This window comes from Coptis chinensis, chromosome 7 (assembly GCF_015680905.1).
Source record: "Coptis chinensis isolate HL-2020 chromosome 7, ASM1568090v1, whole genome shotgun sequence".
Lineage (NCBI taxonomy): Eukaryota > Viridiplantae > Streptophyta > Magnoliopsida > Ranunculales > Ranunculaceae > Coptis > Coptis chinensis.
Genome location: NC_141462.1, coordinates 1,740,509 through 1,759,054, shown reverse-complemented (window position 1 = coordinate 1,759,054; position 18,546 = coordinate 1,740,509). Strand labels below are relative to the sequence as shown.

At 38.2% G+C, this 18,546-nt stretch overlaps 2 protein-coding genes across 3 annotated transcripts; both read right to left on the bottom strand.

Moving 5' to 3' along the window:
• Positions 1–70: 70 nt before the first annotated feature.
• Positions 71–8,636, bottom strand: LOC147485111 (transcription elongation factor SPT6-like). Its single transcript, XM_086575070.1, is given in 18 exon segments — positions 71–1,063; positions 1,600–2,080; positions 2,771–2,980; positions 3,075–3,149; positions 3,152–4,257; positions 4,327–4,462; positions 4,784–5,566; positions 5,682–5,798; positions 5,881–6,267; positions 6,368–6,487; positions 6,570–6,776; positions 6,878–7,145; positions 7,319–7,451; positions 7,537–7,693; positions 7,786–7,870; positions 7,956–8,085; positions 8,233–8,310; positions 8,403–8,636. Coding segments are annotated over 18 exon segments (5,298 nt in total). The 5' UTR covers positions 8,440–8,636; the 3' UTR covers positions 71–275.
• A 2,022-nt stretch (positions 8,637–10,658) lies between these two features.
• DPE2 (disproportionating enzyme 2) lies at positions 10,659–18,216 on the bottom strand. Of its 2 annotated transcripts, none has more exons than XM_086570428.1 (22): positions 17,687–18,216; positions 17,049–17,160; positions 16,894–16,949; positions 16,687–16,814; positions 16,360–16,489; positions 16,036–16,232; positions 15,492–15,570; positions 15,332–15,370; positions 14,693–14,812; positions 14,408–14,509; positions 14,234–14,317; positions 13,892–14,134; positions 13,643–13,768; positions 13,418–13,492; positions 13,233–13,304; positions 12,900–13,019; positions 12,350–12,447; positions 12,016–12,175; positions 11,756–11,854; positions 11,448–11,645; positions 11,228–11,321; positions 10,659–11,080 (listed from the first exon to the last, which is right to left on the bottom strand). In XM_086570428.1, the coding sequence occupies exons 1-22, from the start codon at positions 18,026–18,028 to the stop codon at positions 10,848–10,850; spliced, it is 2,907 nt and encodes a 968-aa protein (XP_086426554.1). In that variant the 5' UTR covers positions 18,029–18,216; the 3' UTR covers positions 10,659–10,847. The 2 variants fall into 2 exon arrangements, with proteins under 2 accessions (XP_086426554.1, XP_086426555.1); XM_086570429.1 differs by lacking the exon at positions 17,687–18,216 and adding an exon at positions 17,253–17,280.
• Between the last annotated feature and the right edge of the window lie 330 nt (positions 18,217–18,546).

Here is an 18,546-nt window from a genome sequence, read left to right as displayed (position 1 = left end):
AGGCTAAAAGCATACCCAATGTCTTCCTGAAGCTACAAATAAAAGACGTCAAAAATTGAAAACTATGATGAACCACCACACAAAAAAACGTACATTTATGGACGCCGGTGAATTCACTGCTTTTCAAGGTTTAGTAATCTAAACATGCTTTGCGTACCAAAATATTTGACATGAAAAGAGGATCATGTCCTTGATAAACTATATACAACTATTGTGGGACAAAATACAATTCCTTCTGTTCTTAAATAACGGAAAATCAGAGAGCCATTACAGTATCACCAACCAGTACCCCCCCACCCATTTCCATCCTCTTTAGCAGCCGACCCATTCTTCTTACTAGAATCACCCCATCCAGCATTCTCAGAACCGGGATCTTGTGCAGCAGCAGTACCCTTTGTTCCTGACGAATTCCATTCCTTGCCAGCACCGGTGACGCCATTAACTTTGCCACTCCCCCAACCTTCACTGCCACCACCAGCAGTACCACCAGTACTTCCCCAACCACCGGCTCCACCAGCAGGAGTGCCTCCACCACTCCCCCAGCCGTCAGTACCAGCAGTAGCTGTGCCTCCACCACTCCCCCAGCCATCGGTACCACCAGCAGCTTTGCCACCGCCACTCCCCCAACCATCATTTCCACCACCAGCAGTGCCGCCCCCACTCCCCCAACCTTCACTACCACCACCAGCAGCTTTGCCACCGCCACTCCCCCAACCATCATTTCCACCACCAGCAGCGTCGCCACCACTCCCCCAACCGCTGCCCCAACTACCAGGGAAAGCTTCTCTACCAGGTGAATTTTGAGTTTTGGCACCAGGGAAACTGCTCAAGCCATCATTATCATCCTTGGGTCCTGCATTCCATCTAGATGAACCAAAACCAGAATCTTCCCTGTCACTGCTTCTGTTGTTCCCTCTACCACGTCCGCGACCCCGACCACCATCCCAACCACCATCACGCCCTCCACCTCGATTACCATCTCTACCACCACCCCGACCACCATACGGCCTAGGCGCCCCACTTGGATGCCCATCGCGGCCTCCATTTCTATAATCCTTTGCACCTGCTGAGCCAACAAGAATATTAACCTCAATAGGAGGAAACAAAACTATTTCATGTATAAAGTAAATGCAACAAAATGAATAGATAACCAAATGCATTTCAAATTCTGGTATGAAAACGGAGTCCAACTCTTCTGTGTCTTCCCAAAAGGAGTACTAGTTACTAGGCTTTCTCGTAAAAATCAGTTCACACATAGCAAAACCATATTATTTTCCAATATATAGATGAGCAAGACTGCAAGAGAAGGCCAGAACTAATTAAAACCAGAGAATCTTTTCTCTCTTCTTCTGCAGACTTTCTTCTTCTTCTCTTATTCAATAGCTAAAACAAATTCTACTAAAGAACCTAGAGGTAACCACCAGAACAAATTCTTTTTCCCATTTTTTTAACAAAAACAAAAAGCAATTAAAGAAAAAAAAAACACGCATATCATCCACCAACTGAAATATTTGGACTACAGGAATATGCTATGACATGCATCTAAACATTTGTAACTGCAGAGAAAAGAGCTTCCATTATTCACTACTGTAGACTGACCTGATCTGGAACCAGGTGTAGATGATCTTTCCCTGTCTGAACTCCCATGGCCTCTCCAGCTTCCATCATTGCCATTAGCAGCTGAGCCACTCCAACCGCCACCTGCAGGACTTCTCATAGGTACCATAGCAGCTACTGAGCGGACCGATTGGGTGGAATCAGGAGGCAGATCATCAATGTGTTTCTGAAAATATGCCACAAGCCGGTCGATCTCCTCAAATGTCCGTTTCCGGAATTTGAATCCTTTAGGATAAAGACTAATTAACTCGTGGTGGGGATTTGTGTTCTTTATATAAAATAGAATGAAGGTTCCAGGATGTTCATGTGAAATGCCAAAACAGTAAACTATCCTCATCGGGTTCTCTGATTTCTCATTTCTCAGAAGATCATCAACTTCAGCTTTTGTGCCCCTTCTAAACTTACGATAATTAAGCATGGCCTTCAGGTGTGTTACCAATGGGTCCACATACCGATCCATGACCTACAGTTCACATAGACGGCATAGACAGAAAACAGATGTCAGTTCAACGGAGCAATCCCTTTATTTAAGAAGGCTTGAATATCGATAGATACCACACACAAAACCATATATTCAAATGACAAGTGTTTGCACGCACACAGAGTCACAGACAAGTCAGATACTCAGATATGGACATGCATACAACAACAATATCAACATTGAAAAATATTAAAAATTCAAGACCGGCCAGACCCACACTCCCCAAAAATTCAAGATAAGGTTTTGCAAGTGAGTGCCATTTTATAAAGTAATCTTACCAACTTCAACCTGTTCACAGTCTAGCCTTTTTTTTTTTTCTTTTGAGATAAAAACACAATTATACTATATTTTAAAAAATCTAATATTTTTTATTTCATTTTTTACCAATCTGTTCACATTTACTCGAAGAGGAACAAGTCTATTCGTCAAAGTACATTTTCTTGCAACTATCAGATTAGAGAAAACTCAGAGTGATGCTCAGTAACAAGCCAGGAAAACTTCACATGCCTAAATATACTTCTGTACACACATGCAGACATGAAAACCTTGTGTGTCACATGTATGAGAGGTGTAACGAAACAAAACATGGAAACTAAGGTAACCCTTGAAGTACATGAACAAGTAAAAACACAGGCCGTATAGACATATATAAGACGGTGAGGAGCATCAAACCTCATCTAAATCCTCAAAAGTGTCATCCCCAATTTTCAAAGTCTTCCCAAGCCGAAGCAAGCTTGTGATGTCTTTGTGATCTTTTCCACTTTCAGCTATATCCTTCTGAGCATAAACTCCATCCTCAACTTTCAGGGTTAAGGTCAAACAAGATGGTCCTCTATAACTGGGATGAATAATACTCTCACCCGCTTCCTTGTCTGAGAGAAACTGTTCAGCAGAATATATTAAGATTATCAATTTGCATGCAAAGTGTCAAAGGAAAGATATTATAAGCAGACGAAACAGTATAAGCTGATGTTACCTCAACTGCTTCATCAGCTGTGATGTTTTGGAAACGAGGATGGACAATCATCCTAGACTTGAAGTGCTTCTTCTTTGCAAGCTCTTTTGCTTTCGAGCTTTCTCTTGCTCACTCTGTATACAGACCTCATCAGGATGGTAGAAGGGATCCAAAACAGTATTCCGATACTGGTCTCCCTTCACTTCACTTTCTTTATAGGATAGATACACCTGATGCCGGTTCGTTTGAATGTTTTTGATCATGCAATTTAGAACATCGCCTTCATTCAACTCTAGACTCAAGTCATCAGGCCGCCTCATATCTGAGTAATCATCAGCCGTAAGAATCCCAGTCACTCGAGATTCAAGTTCACAGATTGCTTTCTGAGGTAGCACTTTACGAACTGTCACCTGAACGACCCTTCCTTCAGCAATAGTATCTTTAGTTTCACCAGTAAGCATATAGAATGCCTCATCCTGATTTGGTTCGACATATGGAACGCGCCAATCACGAAATCCATGCAACAATTCCATCTTTATATCATAAAGAGTCTCCCTCTTGTTAAAGACATCATAACGCTCCTCGATACTCTTGGCATAAATGTTGATATCCAGCATTCTTAAAAAGTTTGGCCTCTCCCTCACATGCTCAACTGCCATCTCCTGAGCATCATCCTCGTCATTTGAGTCATCTTGATCACCTTCATGATCAAAGACATCCTTAGCCATATGCTTTGCTAACTCATACGATTCTGGATGAATTCTAGTATCATCCAACAAATCTATAAGTTGGCTGCTGTTAGTCGCCAATCCACTGCGACGGACACGTAAGAAACCAATTGCGTTCACAAACACTTTCCTCTTGATATAATCTCCAAGAATATCCTTACGAGTAGTAATAGCCCCATTTCTAACCAGAGCCTTCTGCAAAGAAGCTGCTTTTCTGGGTCCAAGCCCTGACACAAATTGAAGGGGAGAAAAAAGCCACTCGTGGCTTGAAGCCAAATTAATGTCAATCCCCACTTGATTAGTGACATCTACCATCACCTGTTCAACCATCTCATACTTCTCGTCGGGAGTGATAAAATCCTCGAAAGGGTGAAGCTTCCAAGACAGAATCTCTCTCCCAGGTCCACATAACGTTGCAACCATGGCCAAAGGAGTCTGGAGGTAACGACCAAGAGCTACAGCACGTTTGACAATACCTGCAAACGGAATAGGACATTAGGTGTTGAAAATATCAAACCTTCACAGAATAACTGGACTGCACGTACCAGAATGCCCAGGTAGCTGGTCTGCAGAAATACGTGAATTTTCGTAGAGACGAGGCAAGGACTCGTCCCCAAAATGAACAACTACATCTTCATCTTCCATATCTCTTGGATGTTCCTCCACTACCTTCCAGATGATCTGACAAAAAATGACATAAAATTGCAAGGTTACATGCTTAAACAAAGGAGGTGACATCATATATAAGAAATAAAACAAAAATACTAAGGACCTAAGGTAGTACAGCCCAAAGCCTACAGTATCTAAAGACAACTGCAAAATAGAAGACCAACACATCTTTGTTTTTTGCTTTCTAAAAATGATATCATTTCATGCAACAGTATATGCCTCATGAATTGGGCAAGCCTGTGGGAGCAATTTTAATTTTATGCATATGCTATCATAAACACAGTCAGCTGTTGCAACTGGCATTTAGTAAACAAAGACAATTACAGTACGTACCTCATAAATATCCGATTTCAAACGTGTGCAAATGAAATTAACAGCTCCTAGAACAACAACATGAGGTCCATGGTCTGTAACAAATTTCATGAGACGCTGCTGGTCATTCTTTTTGCGTTGCTCGTCATTAACATTTTGTGATCGACTACTAATGTAGTTAGCTTCTAATACATCGACCACCTCTCCAGATGAATCCAACATCACAAAAGTGGTTGCAGGGTTTCCACGCCCCCAACAGCAAGCCATGACTCTCGGTGCAGCTTCATCATCGGGGCTAACGTCATTAGTCCCCTTCCGCTTATATGGTGCTACAGAAACCTTCGACCATAACTGCTTCCCATATTCCATGAGCAGAAAATTTTTGGATCTAGCAGTCAACACAGAACGCACTTCCTTTTCCATCGAAGGAATAAGAAAATTTGAGAATGCATCCTTCAAAATCAAGCTGCGTTGCTCGTTCCAAATTTTGGCAGCTGCACTGACCTCATCACTGAGATAATATTCAGTAATCTCACTTATCAACCTGTCTAACTCTTCTTGTGGCAGTTTGATAGTAACTTTAAGAAGCTTCTCTTCTTCAGCTTTTTGGATTTGAAGCCACTGTGCATCTTTAAATTCTTTTACTGGCTTATTACGTAACCACTTCACACCAGCAAACTGATGAAATGAATCGATGGCCGCATTGCCATCAGGAGTAGGACTTGTTGAGACTACCGCTCCACTCATAAACTTACCACGGACATGTTTCCTTATACGTGGCTCACAGCTGATTTCCACAGCTGCCTGGAGCAATTAAAAAAACAACAAATTATGAAATGAATACAGACCACACAATTTTGAATCTAGAAATTTTAACAAAGCAATTAGTCCAAATAAGAGTTAGTACTCAAAGACCTACCATGTGCCTAGCACCTTTTAGCACAGCTTGAGGAGTCTCGAACATTGCACAGGTAAAATTTTGAGCTAAATCTTCAGGAGATTCCTTCTTCTCTGCATCATTCAATGGGACTATGTTCTACAATCAAGTGAAGATGAAGCTTAGAACAACAACATTTTAAAGATAAATAAAAAAAATGCGAATAGAGAAATAGAATTACCATCGTCTCTAGATTAATTAGTAGCCCAAGTTGTTCAGAGCTATGTCCAATCTTTCTAGAAACCTCCCAAAGCCCAGCCTTACTACAAATACTATAATGGGATTTTCTCTTAGGCCTCTTAAACTGTCCTTCATCCACACCAACTTCACCAGGAGGAAAATGCAAATTAAATTTTGAGTCGACATCATCAACCTCTCTTTCTGTTTCTGCGGTCTTAAGCGACTCAATGATTGATTCGAAAAGCTTCTGGTTTAAATTGAGTCTGGTTAAATCATACACCCGTCTTGATTCTTCCTCATAACGTTTCTTATAGTATGACTGAAGAGCAATCTTCCGCTTCTGAAGAAGCAGCCACTTCTTGTCCAAATCCTTGATGGCCCAAAGTACCTACAAAGTCGTACCATCAACCGCTCAACATTTAGTTTCATCGCAGATGCAAGTGATGATGAGTCAGTATCCTTCATCTTTACTATGAAAAACAAATTACCTTATGCCACTTCAGTTTACGTGTATCCTTATCCCTATCCTCTGTTACAGTCACTTCCTCGGAAAAATCTTTCAATAATGTGGGGCAACTTTCCTTACGGTACATAGCAATGAAGGGAATCTAAAAAAGGAAAAGAAACAATTAATGAGCATATAATAATGTATACCAACACTAAGAACAAAATAATATAGGATGTACTTACATCACATTTCTCCACATGCATCAACTCCAAGAACCTCGGAATGTCTTCCTTAATATCAGAAGACAATCTGGTTGGTATCTCCTCATCAGAAGATGTTTTAACAAATAAAGAGTTGTAATTGGTCATTAGCTGGTTATGGATCCACACACTCTCCTCTTCTATACTCATTTCATAAGTTGGATAAGGACCAGTGCTTTCCTCTGATATCTACATATAAGAACCAATAGAGAGGTATGGTTCAAATAATCAAAGGCTCGCAATATAAAAAAAGAAAACAAAACTGTTGAGCATGGAATGTGCAAATATACCTGCATCCTCTCAGGAACATCAACATCTCGTATGTGGTTGTCCCTCTCAGTCATATATTTCTCAGAGAGAACAAATGGTTCAAATTCGTCTTCAAGCCTCTTTTCACCGTAATCACCAGAATCATTATATCTACCACTCTTCTGAAGGCCTTGTTTTCGAAGCGCCAAGAGTTCATCAACATCACCAAATATGTCATGAGCTTCCTGCAGTGCTGACGACGAAACCCCATGTGCCTGACGTGACTTTTTCCTGTTTATCTTCTTCCGTCTGGAAAGAAAAGTTGACCAGAAAATAAAAGGTTACTCCACCAGCTGCTTATAGAATAAATCAAATTTCTTTAGGCAAAACACAGTTCACATATACAAAATTGCACCGTGGGTTACAACTGTTCCTAAAAGTAATACATTCCTAAAAGCAATACAAGTTCTAAAAATTAATACCTCACAGGAGCTCCATGTTCATCCACTTCTTCATCCACAATAAAGTCAGCCATCTCGTCTTCGTCAACCAGGTCCACATCCTCTTCTTCCTCTGGTTGTTCGTCCTCTTCCGCAATATCCTCAAGATGTCGACCTAAAAAGAATCAATAAAATGTTTAGCACCATCAAGAAAAATTCACATTAATCAATAAAATCCCCCAGAAATCAAAATTTAGTACCTTCATCATCACCAAACAAACTATGTTTAAGCTTTTGTTCTGCAGTACGCCCAGTACGACCACGTTCATCCAAAACATCATCATCTGAAAAACCAGACGTTTCTCCAATATCATTGTCCCTTCCAGCCTTCTTTAGCCGCTTAAACTTTTTACTCCCCTATAATCACAACTCCAAACACCTCCCATTATGATCAAAGCTACAATATTTCGTAAAATAAACAATTTTGACCATATGGGAGGAAAACTCACAGGTTTAGGGCGGTGAAAGCCAACATTGTTCTCATCGAGCAACATATAATCGTCCTCATCAAGAACATAATTCTTCTCCGATTCTCTAAACCCGCCACCAAAACAAAAGGTTATTCGTTAACAGAACTTTTCTAAAAATAAAAACACAACAGTTGAACATCTATTATTACCTTTTCCTCTTTTTCTTCTTCTTATGTTTCTCTCCATCTCCATGTTCATCATCCTGCTCTTCTTCTTCCTCTTCCTCTTCAACATCATCTACTATAAAATCATCCTTCTCGTATTCATCTTGCCCTTCCTCTAATAACCATCAAAAAACAAACAATACCCATTTCAAAACCCTAATTCACGAACCATAACAATCATTAACCAAAAAAAAAAAAAAAAAAAAACTACATTCAAGGTTAAAAATACACCGTAACCCTAACCCTAATTTTTTTAACATACCGTCTTCCTCATCATCGTCCTCTCTATCAGCAACATCTTCCCCATCACGAATTTCATCTTCTTCGTCATTGATCTCATCTGCATAGTAAAAAAAAACACGGAATTTTACATAACGATGAAAAACCAAACCCTAGAAAGTTGAAAAACCAAAATAATGAGTTAGTTTTTACCTTCGTCGTCTGAAACAACAGTTTTGCCCAAACCCATATTGTTTTTGTGGAGTGAATCGAAGTTGGGGAGAATGGAGATGGATTTTGAGGGAAGGAAATAATGCGGAGAAATTGGAATAATGGGGAATAAAAAATTAACGTGTTGTGATGAGAGAGTTAAACGAAGAGGGAGAAATGAGAGGGTGTTAAAACAGTAAAGTGTGGTGAGAATGGGGTTTATATAGGGACTGTTTGGACACCGATTTTGATTGGGCTATTAATCGCCGCTTAATCGGCCCATAAGTGCTATGTCACTGGACGGATCCGATTAAGAAAAAATTTAGAGGCCTGAGCGGGTGCCATAAAACGGGTGATTTTTCTGCTTAATCTGCGATTAATTGGAAAATTTGTATAAAAAAACGCCAATTACTAAGTTTACAGGTTTTTTTCCAAAAAATCAAGTCCATAAAATATATTGAAAACATTTCCAAAAAAATTGCTCACAAATTTATATATTTGAAAATATCACTTAGGGCATCTCCAATTTAAACCGGGAAAAATAATTTTATACTCCAAAAAAAACTCCCAATAAAAGTGAAAAAACATAAAAAAAAAACTTTTAGGCCAGCTAGCATTCTACCACTCAGACTTATAGTTTTTTTATTTTATTTTGTTTTAGATTGTTATATCACTTATATGTGACATATATATTATAGATTAATTAAGACAATTAATTCCAATTAATCGCTATAAGCTCTTGGAGCGACTTGTTCCCAATTAACGCTTAAACTGCACAATGAGTTTGATTAACGCTCGAAATATCTGTTTTATAGTTGATATTTTGATATTCTCACCCGAAATATATTAACAGCCTGCAACCCAAGTAACCCCATATTCATGCCGACCAATGAATTGATGGTCATGTGCACCATGCTTGTACTTTATATTTTTTTTTTTTTTATCTGTCCTTGAATTCAGATTTGTTGTATATATTCACAGTATAGTATGAGTTCTTTAGCTGAAAACAAATAACGCCTAAAATTGTGATCATGTGATATTCGATATATTCCAACCGACGTTGGCTGAATAGATGACTATGAAAACCAAAAACAAAGCAATGAGCCGGTCATTAATTATTGGTTCGTTTGTATCTTGCCAACCTACCGTCAATAATTCTACACTGATCATTGAGAATTTGACATTGTTGATCAACACAATGATGTGACACTGCAATATCAATGTTGCAATGTGAAAAACTACCATTACAATATTAATACTGCACCATGCACTTGAGAAATATCACTTCGATATTATTATTGCACTATGTTGTATTATGGAAAATCAATAGAATTGATGGTTGATAAAAGAAAAACGAGAACGACAAAATGATAATGGAAAGAGAATAAGTGTTTTGAGTGGGAGAAAAATATATTGTTGGCTCTTATTTTTACCACTATAATATTGATGTTGCAATATGGTGAACATGCCACATCATTGTGTTTTAACTGACAAAATTTCCTGATAATGGAAATTGCCTACTATAGCAAGTTCAATTTTGTTTTTTAAGGAGAAAAAACATACCCCACTAGATGAGCTCTTTATTTTTACCAGATGGGAAATTATTGATTTTGCAACATGTCATTAACTGTTTTAACATAAATGCCCCCACCTAATTAAAATTTTTTCTTTTTGAAAATAATGAGGCGTTTGTAATTTTCAATTGTTTGATTAACCAAATTGCCTACTATAGCAACAGTTCAATTATTGTTTTTATAGCTTTACGAGTCCTATGCATTTCTATTTATATATATGATTTGGTTGTAAATTCCACGCCTGCTCCCAAACCTGAACAAGTCTGAATTTTTTTATCAGACAACAAGACTTGACTTGATATACCAAAAGACTTTAAGCTCAGATTCCATAACATTATATCTATAAAACAAGCCCAACTAATTGCCATTTTTGTTTATCGGATGTGTAGTTCGACCCTAACTTAAAGCATTTTCAATTTCCTTAGTATTTCAAAATATTTAACACTAAGTGCATTTGTTAAAATCACTAACCAAAAGATTGATACGTCCGGTTTATAAAAATATGTTTCTTGGTGATATATAGAGAAACCAAAGTCCAACGTGTTACTTGTATGGAATATAACTCTAACAGTGTGTAAGCAGTTCAGGAACTCATACTGTATCAATTACACAAAAGTAAATTATTCTTTCTTGCCCATACCATCTATTTTAGCCCGGGGAAAAAAATTAATAAAGGAAAAAAGAATGGAGAAAACTTTTAGTAATGATAACTATACAAACGGAGTGGAATGAGAATTGACAGAACACAGAAGTGGTCTATACATGAATGAAAAACAATGTAAATTACATTGGTTGATCTCTGTTTTTATTATGGGCGATCATTATTCGTGTACAAACTACAGGAAAAACCATATTGTCGCCCTAAACTACTACATCAATGATCAATCTCCTTCCTTGCAGCTGCATATGTGGGGGTTGCTCGAGAGGTCAGTGCTTGCCCATTTGCAACATGTTGTTTCTCAGGATATACAGCTCCTTTTTTATCAAATCCTGGCACACCAACTTCTTCCAGGGGAGGATATGATCTCCCACTTCCCTTGACAAGTTTTCTTATCATCAGTTTAAACTCCTTGTCCCCGAGTAAAGTCTCCAATGTCACATGCACACCTGAATAATAAAAGAATATGGAAGGAATGAGGTAAAATTCAGGATACCAATCTTTGGAATGCAAGTTTCCTTTCAGCTGAAATTTTAAGTTTCATGTGCCTATAATACACTAATAGGGGTGAACTTTTAGGTAAAAACTATACGTACGGTATCTCCAGTAATGCTTTGGATTTGTGGGATCATTGATTGTCTCTTCCACTGCAGGCCGTGTTGTGTACTCTTCTTTCAGTGCTAGCAGATCCTGCCCATTCAGCAAAAAGCATGAGTTACATTCATTGTTGAAACAGAAGCAACATAAATGTTGTTCATATTTTAGTTACATGATTTACATCACCAAGGTAAATAACAAGTGTAGGTACCACATTACCTGAAGTGGGAAAATTGCCCACATTGACGGAGCTTCAACATGCTGGCGTAGGATGAAGTAGGATACATCTGGAGTACATTGAGATGGTGGTACATCATTTGATCCCATCATAGTCTTATAAAATCGACATCTTCTATCTTCATCTTCTTCCCACCAAGCACGCATGGTGGAGCAATCATGGCATGATGGTGCACAAACCTATAAAAGGATTGTAACAAATGACCCAGTTTTCATATACCAAAAATTTGTGTCATTATGTACTTAAAAGAGATATGCACACAAATTAGGCCAAGGTTAGAGGAGATTACTGTCATATAGCTGTACTGAGAAGGAATGCCAAACTCCAAATCGGGTTCACTTGGCATACGTTGAATTCGTAAACCAATTAATCCCAACTCTTGCAAAACCTGATTTTTCACACAAATCACATTTTAATAAAAATCTTGAGTTACCACTCAATACTCAGAGTGCTAAAGGAATGAAGGAAAGTGTGAGTGTGTGTGTGTGTGGGGGGGGGGGGGGGGGGGAGGGAGAGAGAGAGAGAGATAAGACTGTTGAAAGAACGTACTGGATGAACACAAGAAGGAATAAGTCCCAGATCTTCTCCACAGGCTAACATATCTGACGAATTCAACAGGACAGGCAGAGTCTTCAGTGCATTTTGGCTCCATAGAAACTCTTGCCGATAGAAATAGTAGTCATAGTAGAATCTTTTGAGTACATTTTTACTGCAGTAGTGAACAACCAGTGAAGAACATTCCATATATAACAAGGCAGAGGACAAGTTCAGAATCTTTTTCATATGGTCCAAAGGAAAAACAACTGTAAGAGTTTTAAATGAAAAAGCTAATGTCTGTTCATTAAAAACTGAAAGTGAGATGAATCTGATTGAAATAGAATACCTGTGGTCATCTAGATCATTAAAACTCAGCGTATCTTCAAGATTAAAACGAGGATAAAATTTCCTCGGATCTTCAGGGTCTCTGATAAGAACAATATTCTGCCAAGCCAACAAAGCAGATATTTGATACTTCAAAATTCTATGGCCAGTCATGGAATTCATAAAACACTTACAGTTTAAGTTGGACCAGGTACGAGTGTATTTGGGAAAAACTAACGTTCTGGGGTTCTAACTTTATTGATACCGTTCACAAGAAAAACATTTGGGGAGTCTTACTGCCCTCTTCTTAACAAGTTATTTAGAATTCGCACCATCCAACCAAAGAAATCATTAGTATATCTCCAAACAACATAGAGCTCAACGAAAGATCTGAAAATGACTCCAGATGAGTAGCAATATCATGAAATATTAAAATGATCTAAAACCACAAAACACAATATAATATCTAGAGGATTCGTCTTAAAAGGACCCTAAATGATTGCCCACTATAAAAGAAACAGAATAGGATGGGGAAACTCAACCAAAATTAACTCACTAGATAGTGTATTTACCTGTAGAAGATCAAAGAGATCACGCCTTATATTTTCTTCGCTCTCCGTCCATAGTGACTTCGCCGTACATGCTTTGAGTTTGGAAGCAAGTTTCTTCTCTGTGTTGCAGTCCTCCTTAAACTATAACAGTATAACACACAACAAAACATTAACCCCCGTGCCAGAAAAGTGTGGATATTTTTTTAAGATTCTAAGTGACGTGTCAGTGTCACTTAGGCCTACACTGACATTGTTTCATGAACATGATAAGGAACTAGACATCCCTCAGAAAAACAAAAAGTATGGGTACAAAGGTCGGGACAAATAAAATCTATTGAGATCCATGATAGTTACCTCATAGCAGGACTTCTCGTATTCATTGAAAAAGATTGAAGCAATTATGGCCCAAGGAGCTCCAAACTTATCCTAAAAGATCAAATGAGTGGCATGAAATTTGTCACCAGACTACATGGCAAAGTCAGTGAGAAACAACATCACAGGATGCCACAGGAAACCATTAACAGAGATGTGACATAAACCTGTAACATCTGTTGCCGAATATATGGACGACTCAAACGATTAAAGTCCCATATTCCCTCTTTCTCAAGTTCTTCCTACAACCACAGAAGAGATGTTGATCTAAACAACCAGAATAGAGAGTTCAACAATTATCAGCCACACACATTCCCGAGCATTCCTTTTCTATTTAATTACAATACAACTATGTGCCCTCTTTCATTTCAACCAATATAGTGTAATCATACCTGACTTAAAGGAATAGATGGTCGAAATTTTCCAACTAGACCAGTTATAGCGTGTTCTGGAAGCTCCCATATTCTAAAGAAACCTAAAATATGATCTATTCTGTATGCAGTAAAGTACTTTGCCATCTGTAGATATTAATTGAAATGACATTCCATGAGGGAGTAATACAGAGGGAAACAAAAAAATAAAATGACTAACAAATTGCTAAATAGAATACGTTACTATAAGAAAGTTAGTTACAAAGAAACCTGTGTTAAACGAGCACGCCACCATGCATAGTTGTCTTTTGACATTTCTTCCCAATTATAAGTGGGGAAACCCCAGTTCTGTCCATTTTTATCGAAATAATCAGGGGGTGCACCAGTAGCAGTGTTCATGCGGAACAAATTTGGATTCACCCAAGTATCAACACTGTTCCTGTCCACACCGATTGGTAAATCACCCTTCAGCACCACTCTTTTATGTCTAGCATATGCCGCTGCTTCTGACAACTGCCAAGTTTAAATTTTAACAGTACATTGCAGAAAGTCAACATTAGTAAGAGAAGCTAATTATTTAACACAAAAATACAAAGGATGAAAATCATTTACTTGTTGATGTAAGTGAAACTGCAGATAATAATGGAAGCATATATTGTCATAATGCACTTTCTCCTCTGAAACAAGCTTCTCGAGCTGACAGCACACAATAATTTCCATGAGAGGTGACAAAAGAGACGGGCTGGAAATTTTACAACAACAGACATTTTTCAAAGGCTTTATCACCTTTTCTTTTGAATAATGAGAAAAGCGACCCCATTGACTGTGATCTGATGTTTCAAAGAAATCCCTCAAGAAACAAAACGCCGCATAGGGTTTTAACCACTCCTAGTACCAATAAAATTCACAAACATAAGTTGTTGAAGTCATTGGAACTGAACGTGTCAACACCACCAAAATAGAAGATGAACGCAGATAAGTATACGTGGATAACAGAAGAAACAATTTGTTTATTGGTACAGTTATTTGATGAAAGACTTAATTTTAGAAAGAGGAAAGAATAATAACTACCTCATTCTCAGAGAAAAACTTTTGAAAGGCAGTAGAGGTAAGTATCAACTCTTTCTCTAGGAAGTAAATCTTTTTGGCAATTGAAAGCTTAGTATCCAGAGTAGCCTCATAATCAACAACCTGCATGTAAGAACTTGAATGATAAGGATGCAGCAGCCAAACATCATTTCATGGAACACATATTGATAGAATTTAAACACAGTTATATTCCACAGCGTAATTAACTCAATTAAGTGTATGTGTTTGTGTTTGTTTATAATATTATAAGTGAGTTCTTTTCACAAAATTCCATAAATTCAGCACTTCACTACTCTGATTTGTGGGAAAAAAATTTCATGCGAACAGGATATTTCCTTCAACCGTTAACAGTTACGTCTGTCAAATACTGGCCTACAGTAACGGTTATTGGGACTCCAGTCCAGATATTTTCTTGAATCATGCCCAGCGAGACGTCAACAATTTAACATTCATCTCTCTGCAGTCTTGAAACCAGTTAAACCAAACTGAAAATATTATGGCGTTAAGAGTCTCTAAGCGATAAGCAAAAGAGGACTTTTCCATATCATATAATAAGCTACCTATGATCCCAACAGTGAATGAGTAAGCTTCCGTCAATATAAAAGGCGTAGAAGGTCTTACGGTTCCATCCAGACGTTCTTTGGCCTCCAAGATCTCTTGCTGTAATTAATGAATGGTCAAAAGTTAAGGATCTACATATGAAATTTAAGGTAAAAATTACATAGATTATCAAGACCTTCAACCTTCTTATGATACTAGAAAAATGGTTAGAAAGACGAACCTTAATTTCAAGTGGTATTTTTTCTGATAGCGCTTGTACTCTCAAATATAATGGATGCAGTGCAAATACCGAGAGAGAGCTGCAGGAGAAAGAATTTAGAGCTGGAAGTCAGTTTGATATCTAAAACTATATGAACATTACAATAACAACACCTAAAATCAACTTCATTGCCGATGTTCTTGCATGAAGTTAAATACACACACTAATTTGCTCCTAGAGAGAGAGCAAATGTAATACCCAGTGACCTACAAAAACTAATGACATCAGACGACAGACAATTGCGCTTTAATGTCGCAATTGGATCCAATGTGACATCCTTGATTTTTTGGAGTGTCCCACGATACAACATCTAACAAGTCAAATGTTTCAGTCTTTCAGACAGTAGAAAGTAGTACTCCATGGATACAGTACATGCATCCATGGATAAAGTACCTGTAATATAAATCCAGTTTTTTGCAATAACAAAGCTAATTAAATTAACAAGCCACCACTTACAACTGTTACTGGCTTTAGAATAATGTGGAGGGGGGCGTGATTGGCATACCTATAAGGATATGAGTCCCACCACATTCCATTCACAGAGGTATCATTGACTGGTAACAGCTGAACCAAATGGAATCCTGACTCAACTGCCAAGTCAACAAGTAATTTCAAATCGAGAAATTCGCCAACTCCAAGATCATCTTTTGATCTAACAGAGAACATAGGGATAGCAACACCCACACCCCTCCATGGCATGTCCTAAGCAAATCAATATTACTGGAATTAGGGTTAACCACAGTAACTGAGAAAAAGTTTCTTTATATAGTATACTTGAAAGTTGATTATTATTAATAAATAGAGAGAGAGAGAGAGAAGAGAGACAGACTCGAAAGATGCCATCAGATAGGAAAATGTATCGCGGTTGACTTGCTGACTTTGAATCAGCTGCCAGATCCCGATGTGTGCCAACTTCCACAGAAACATTTCCTGCCCTGTCACTTAGACAGTACTTATATGTAAATCCACGGTTAAGGAACAAACACCATAAAAGAAGGGGCACACAAATTAACAAGTCTGACAACAGCCAGAAAAAGGATGATTAAGGATTTACGGAAAGCATGGAGACACTAATAACCATTCCTGGGATACTGAAAAATAAAATATGTAAATGTAATTAACTAAATAAATAAAGTGGGTGTTCACAAAAGGATATTTGATGGGGAGGTCCTTCTTTTTCATGACACATTCTGCTTGCCAAAGAGATTCGCGGGCATAACTGAGTTTAAGTCCATCTTGAACCTTCCATTGCCCTAGCAGGCTGGAGCTACCAATCACATAAACCTGCAAAAGACGTGGGAGATATCTATGAGGTCCATAGATGAATAATGCTGGAATGACACATAAGTGAATAGAAACTCACCGATTTGCCTTCTTCCATCTTTGGGCAACTAATTTTAAACAGAACAATAACTGAATCTGTTCAAAGCAATCAATGTGAACAGTGAACACACACATAGATATATAGAATCACCAAATAAAAGATGAGTAAGTGAAGTCTTCCTCAGAGCTAAGAACCTTCTTGATCCAAGTTGCCCTGAAAAGCTCCTGATACTGCTTCAGGCTGCAATGCCTTTTGAAATATGACATTCTTGAATGCACTTCTGTAAAAAAGAGCTTCTGCAGCTGTCTGGACTCACATAATGGAGTGAAATCTCAGGTGAATCTTTTTTCTTTTATCAAATTGCAATATTTATACAAATAAATAAAGTTGTCACATACCCACATGTGAATCAAACAACCATGCTATAGGTGTGTGAGTGCATGTGAGCATACCATCAACGTGTAGATTCATCGGCGCACAAAATGTCTCTTTTTTAAGCAAAGGGGTCACAGAATGTTGAGTGAGGGTACTGATTTCCCGTTTCGATCTTTTAAAAGCCAAAGGCACTGACAAAGTAGTAAAATGAAGCACTGAAGAACAAGGTGTCGTTTGCGTGGTAACACACAGGACACTGTTAAGTGTTAACCACATCTTGGTTCATTGTTATTCCCCTTGAGTAACTGGCTTAAATATTTAAAAAACATTAGCGTTAAGTGGTTGCTTCCTAAGAGTGTGAAACATCAAAGTGTCATAAATATATGATTCTCCAAAACTTTAATATAAGGAAGACAAAATAAATGATCTTTATGTATAAATGAAACAAAATAAACACCTGCCAGAGGTCGCGGAGCTCCACCACTTGTCTGTCCTGAATTGTATCCGGCAATAATATTTTGCGTTTGTTACCAGCCTCAGATCTCAGAACATTTTTATCTTTATCAACCAAACAATAACCATATTGGGCTTGAAAACCAGTAGGGACTGAAATTTTTCCAGACCAGATGAGTTCCTCCCCTTGGAAAGAAGGAGTTAAAGCCAAACCTTTCTTCACATTCCATGAACCAAGCAAAGGTTCCGAACCATACACTAGAATACTCTGACCCCATTCAGTATAATATGGTATTCTGAAGCTTAAATTGATCATCTTTAATGGTTTCAACCTCAGATTCTCCATTTTCAATGGTTGGGTAGAAATAAAAAAAAGTTTGTTTGAGACAAGGAGAGAAACAGAGACGAGTGTTGGATCTCTTTTTTAGTCGACTCATGAAAATATCCAGGGATCACGAGAGAGTGTGACAGTTTTCTGTTTTTTATTTGAGGCCGTTAATTCAGAATCTTGGTGAATACACATGGTATGATTCTAGCTTCCTGGAATCCTGATCGAAAATAAAATAAGAAGATTCTAGCTTATTGGGCTTAAAACCTTGGGCTGAGGCCCATTACATTGGGTAAGAAGACTCTTCCTATCTCTCCAGCATGTGGTTTTGTTGAAGTAGGAATCTCTTTTTGAATCCCCTTTTTCCTTACTGCTTATGTAAATGATTAAAGTAAAGTAGGGGTGTCAAAATGGCCCTCAAACCGTTAGCCCGCCTGTCCCGGCCGAAAAAGCCCTCAAAATGAGACCCTCACACATTCGTGGGCTGGGCCTATCCGACCCTCAAGCCTTTGAGGGGAGGGTAAGGGCCTAGACTT

Bases quoted from the DNA above. Each gene is read 5' to 3' on its own strand.
- DPE2 (XM_086570428.1), bottom strand. From the start codon at position 18,028: ATGGAGAATCTGAGGTTGAAACCATTAAAGATGATCAATTTAAGCTTC. The intron at 16,815-16,893 runs GTGAGTTTCTAT...CGTCTTTTGCAG, and splicing joins AGATGGAAGAAGGCAAATCG to GTTTATGTGATTGGTAGCTC. The intron at 13,493-13,642 runs GTATGATTACAC...CTGTGGTTGTAG, and splicing joins CATCTATTCCTTTAAGTCAG to GAAGAACTTGAGAAAGAGGG.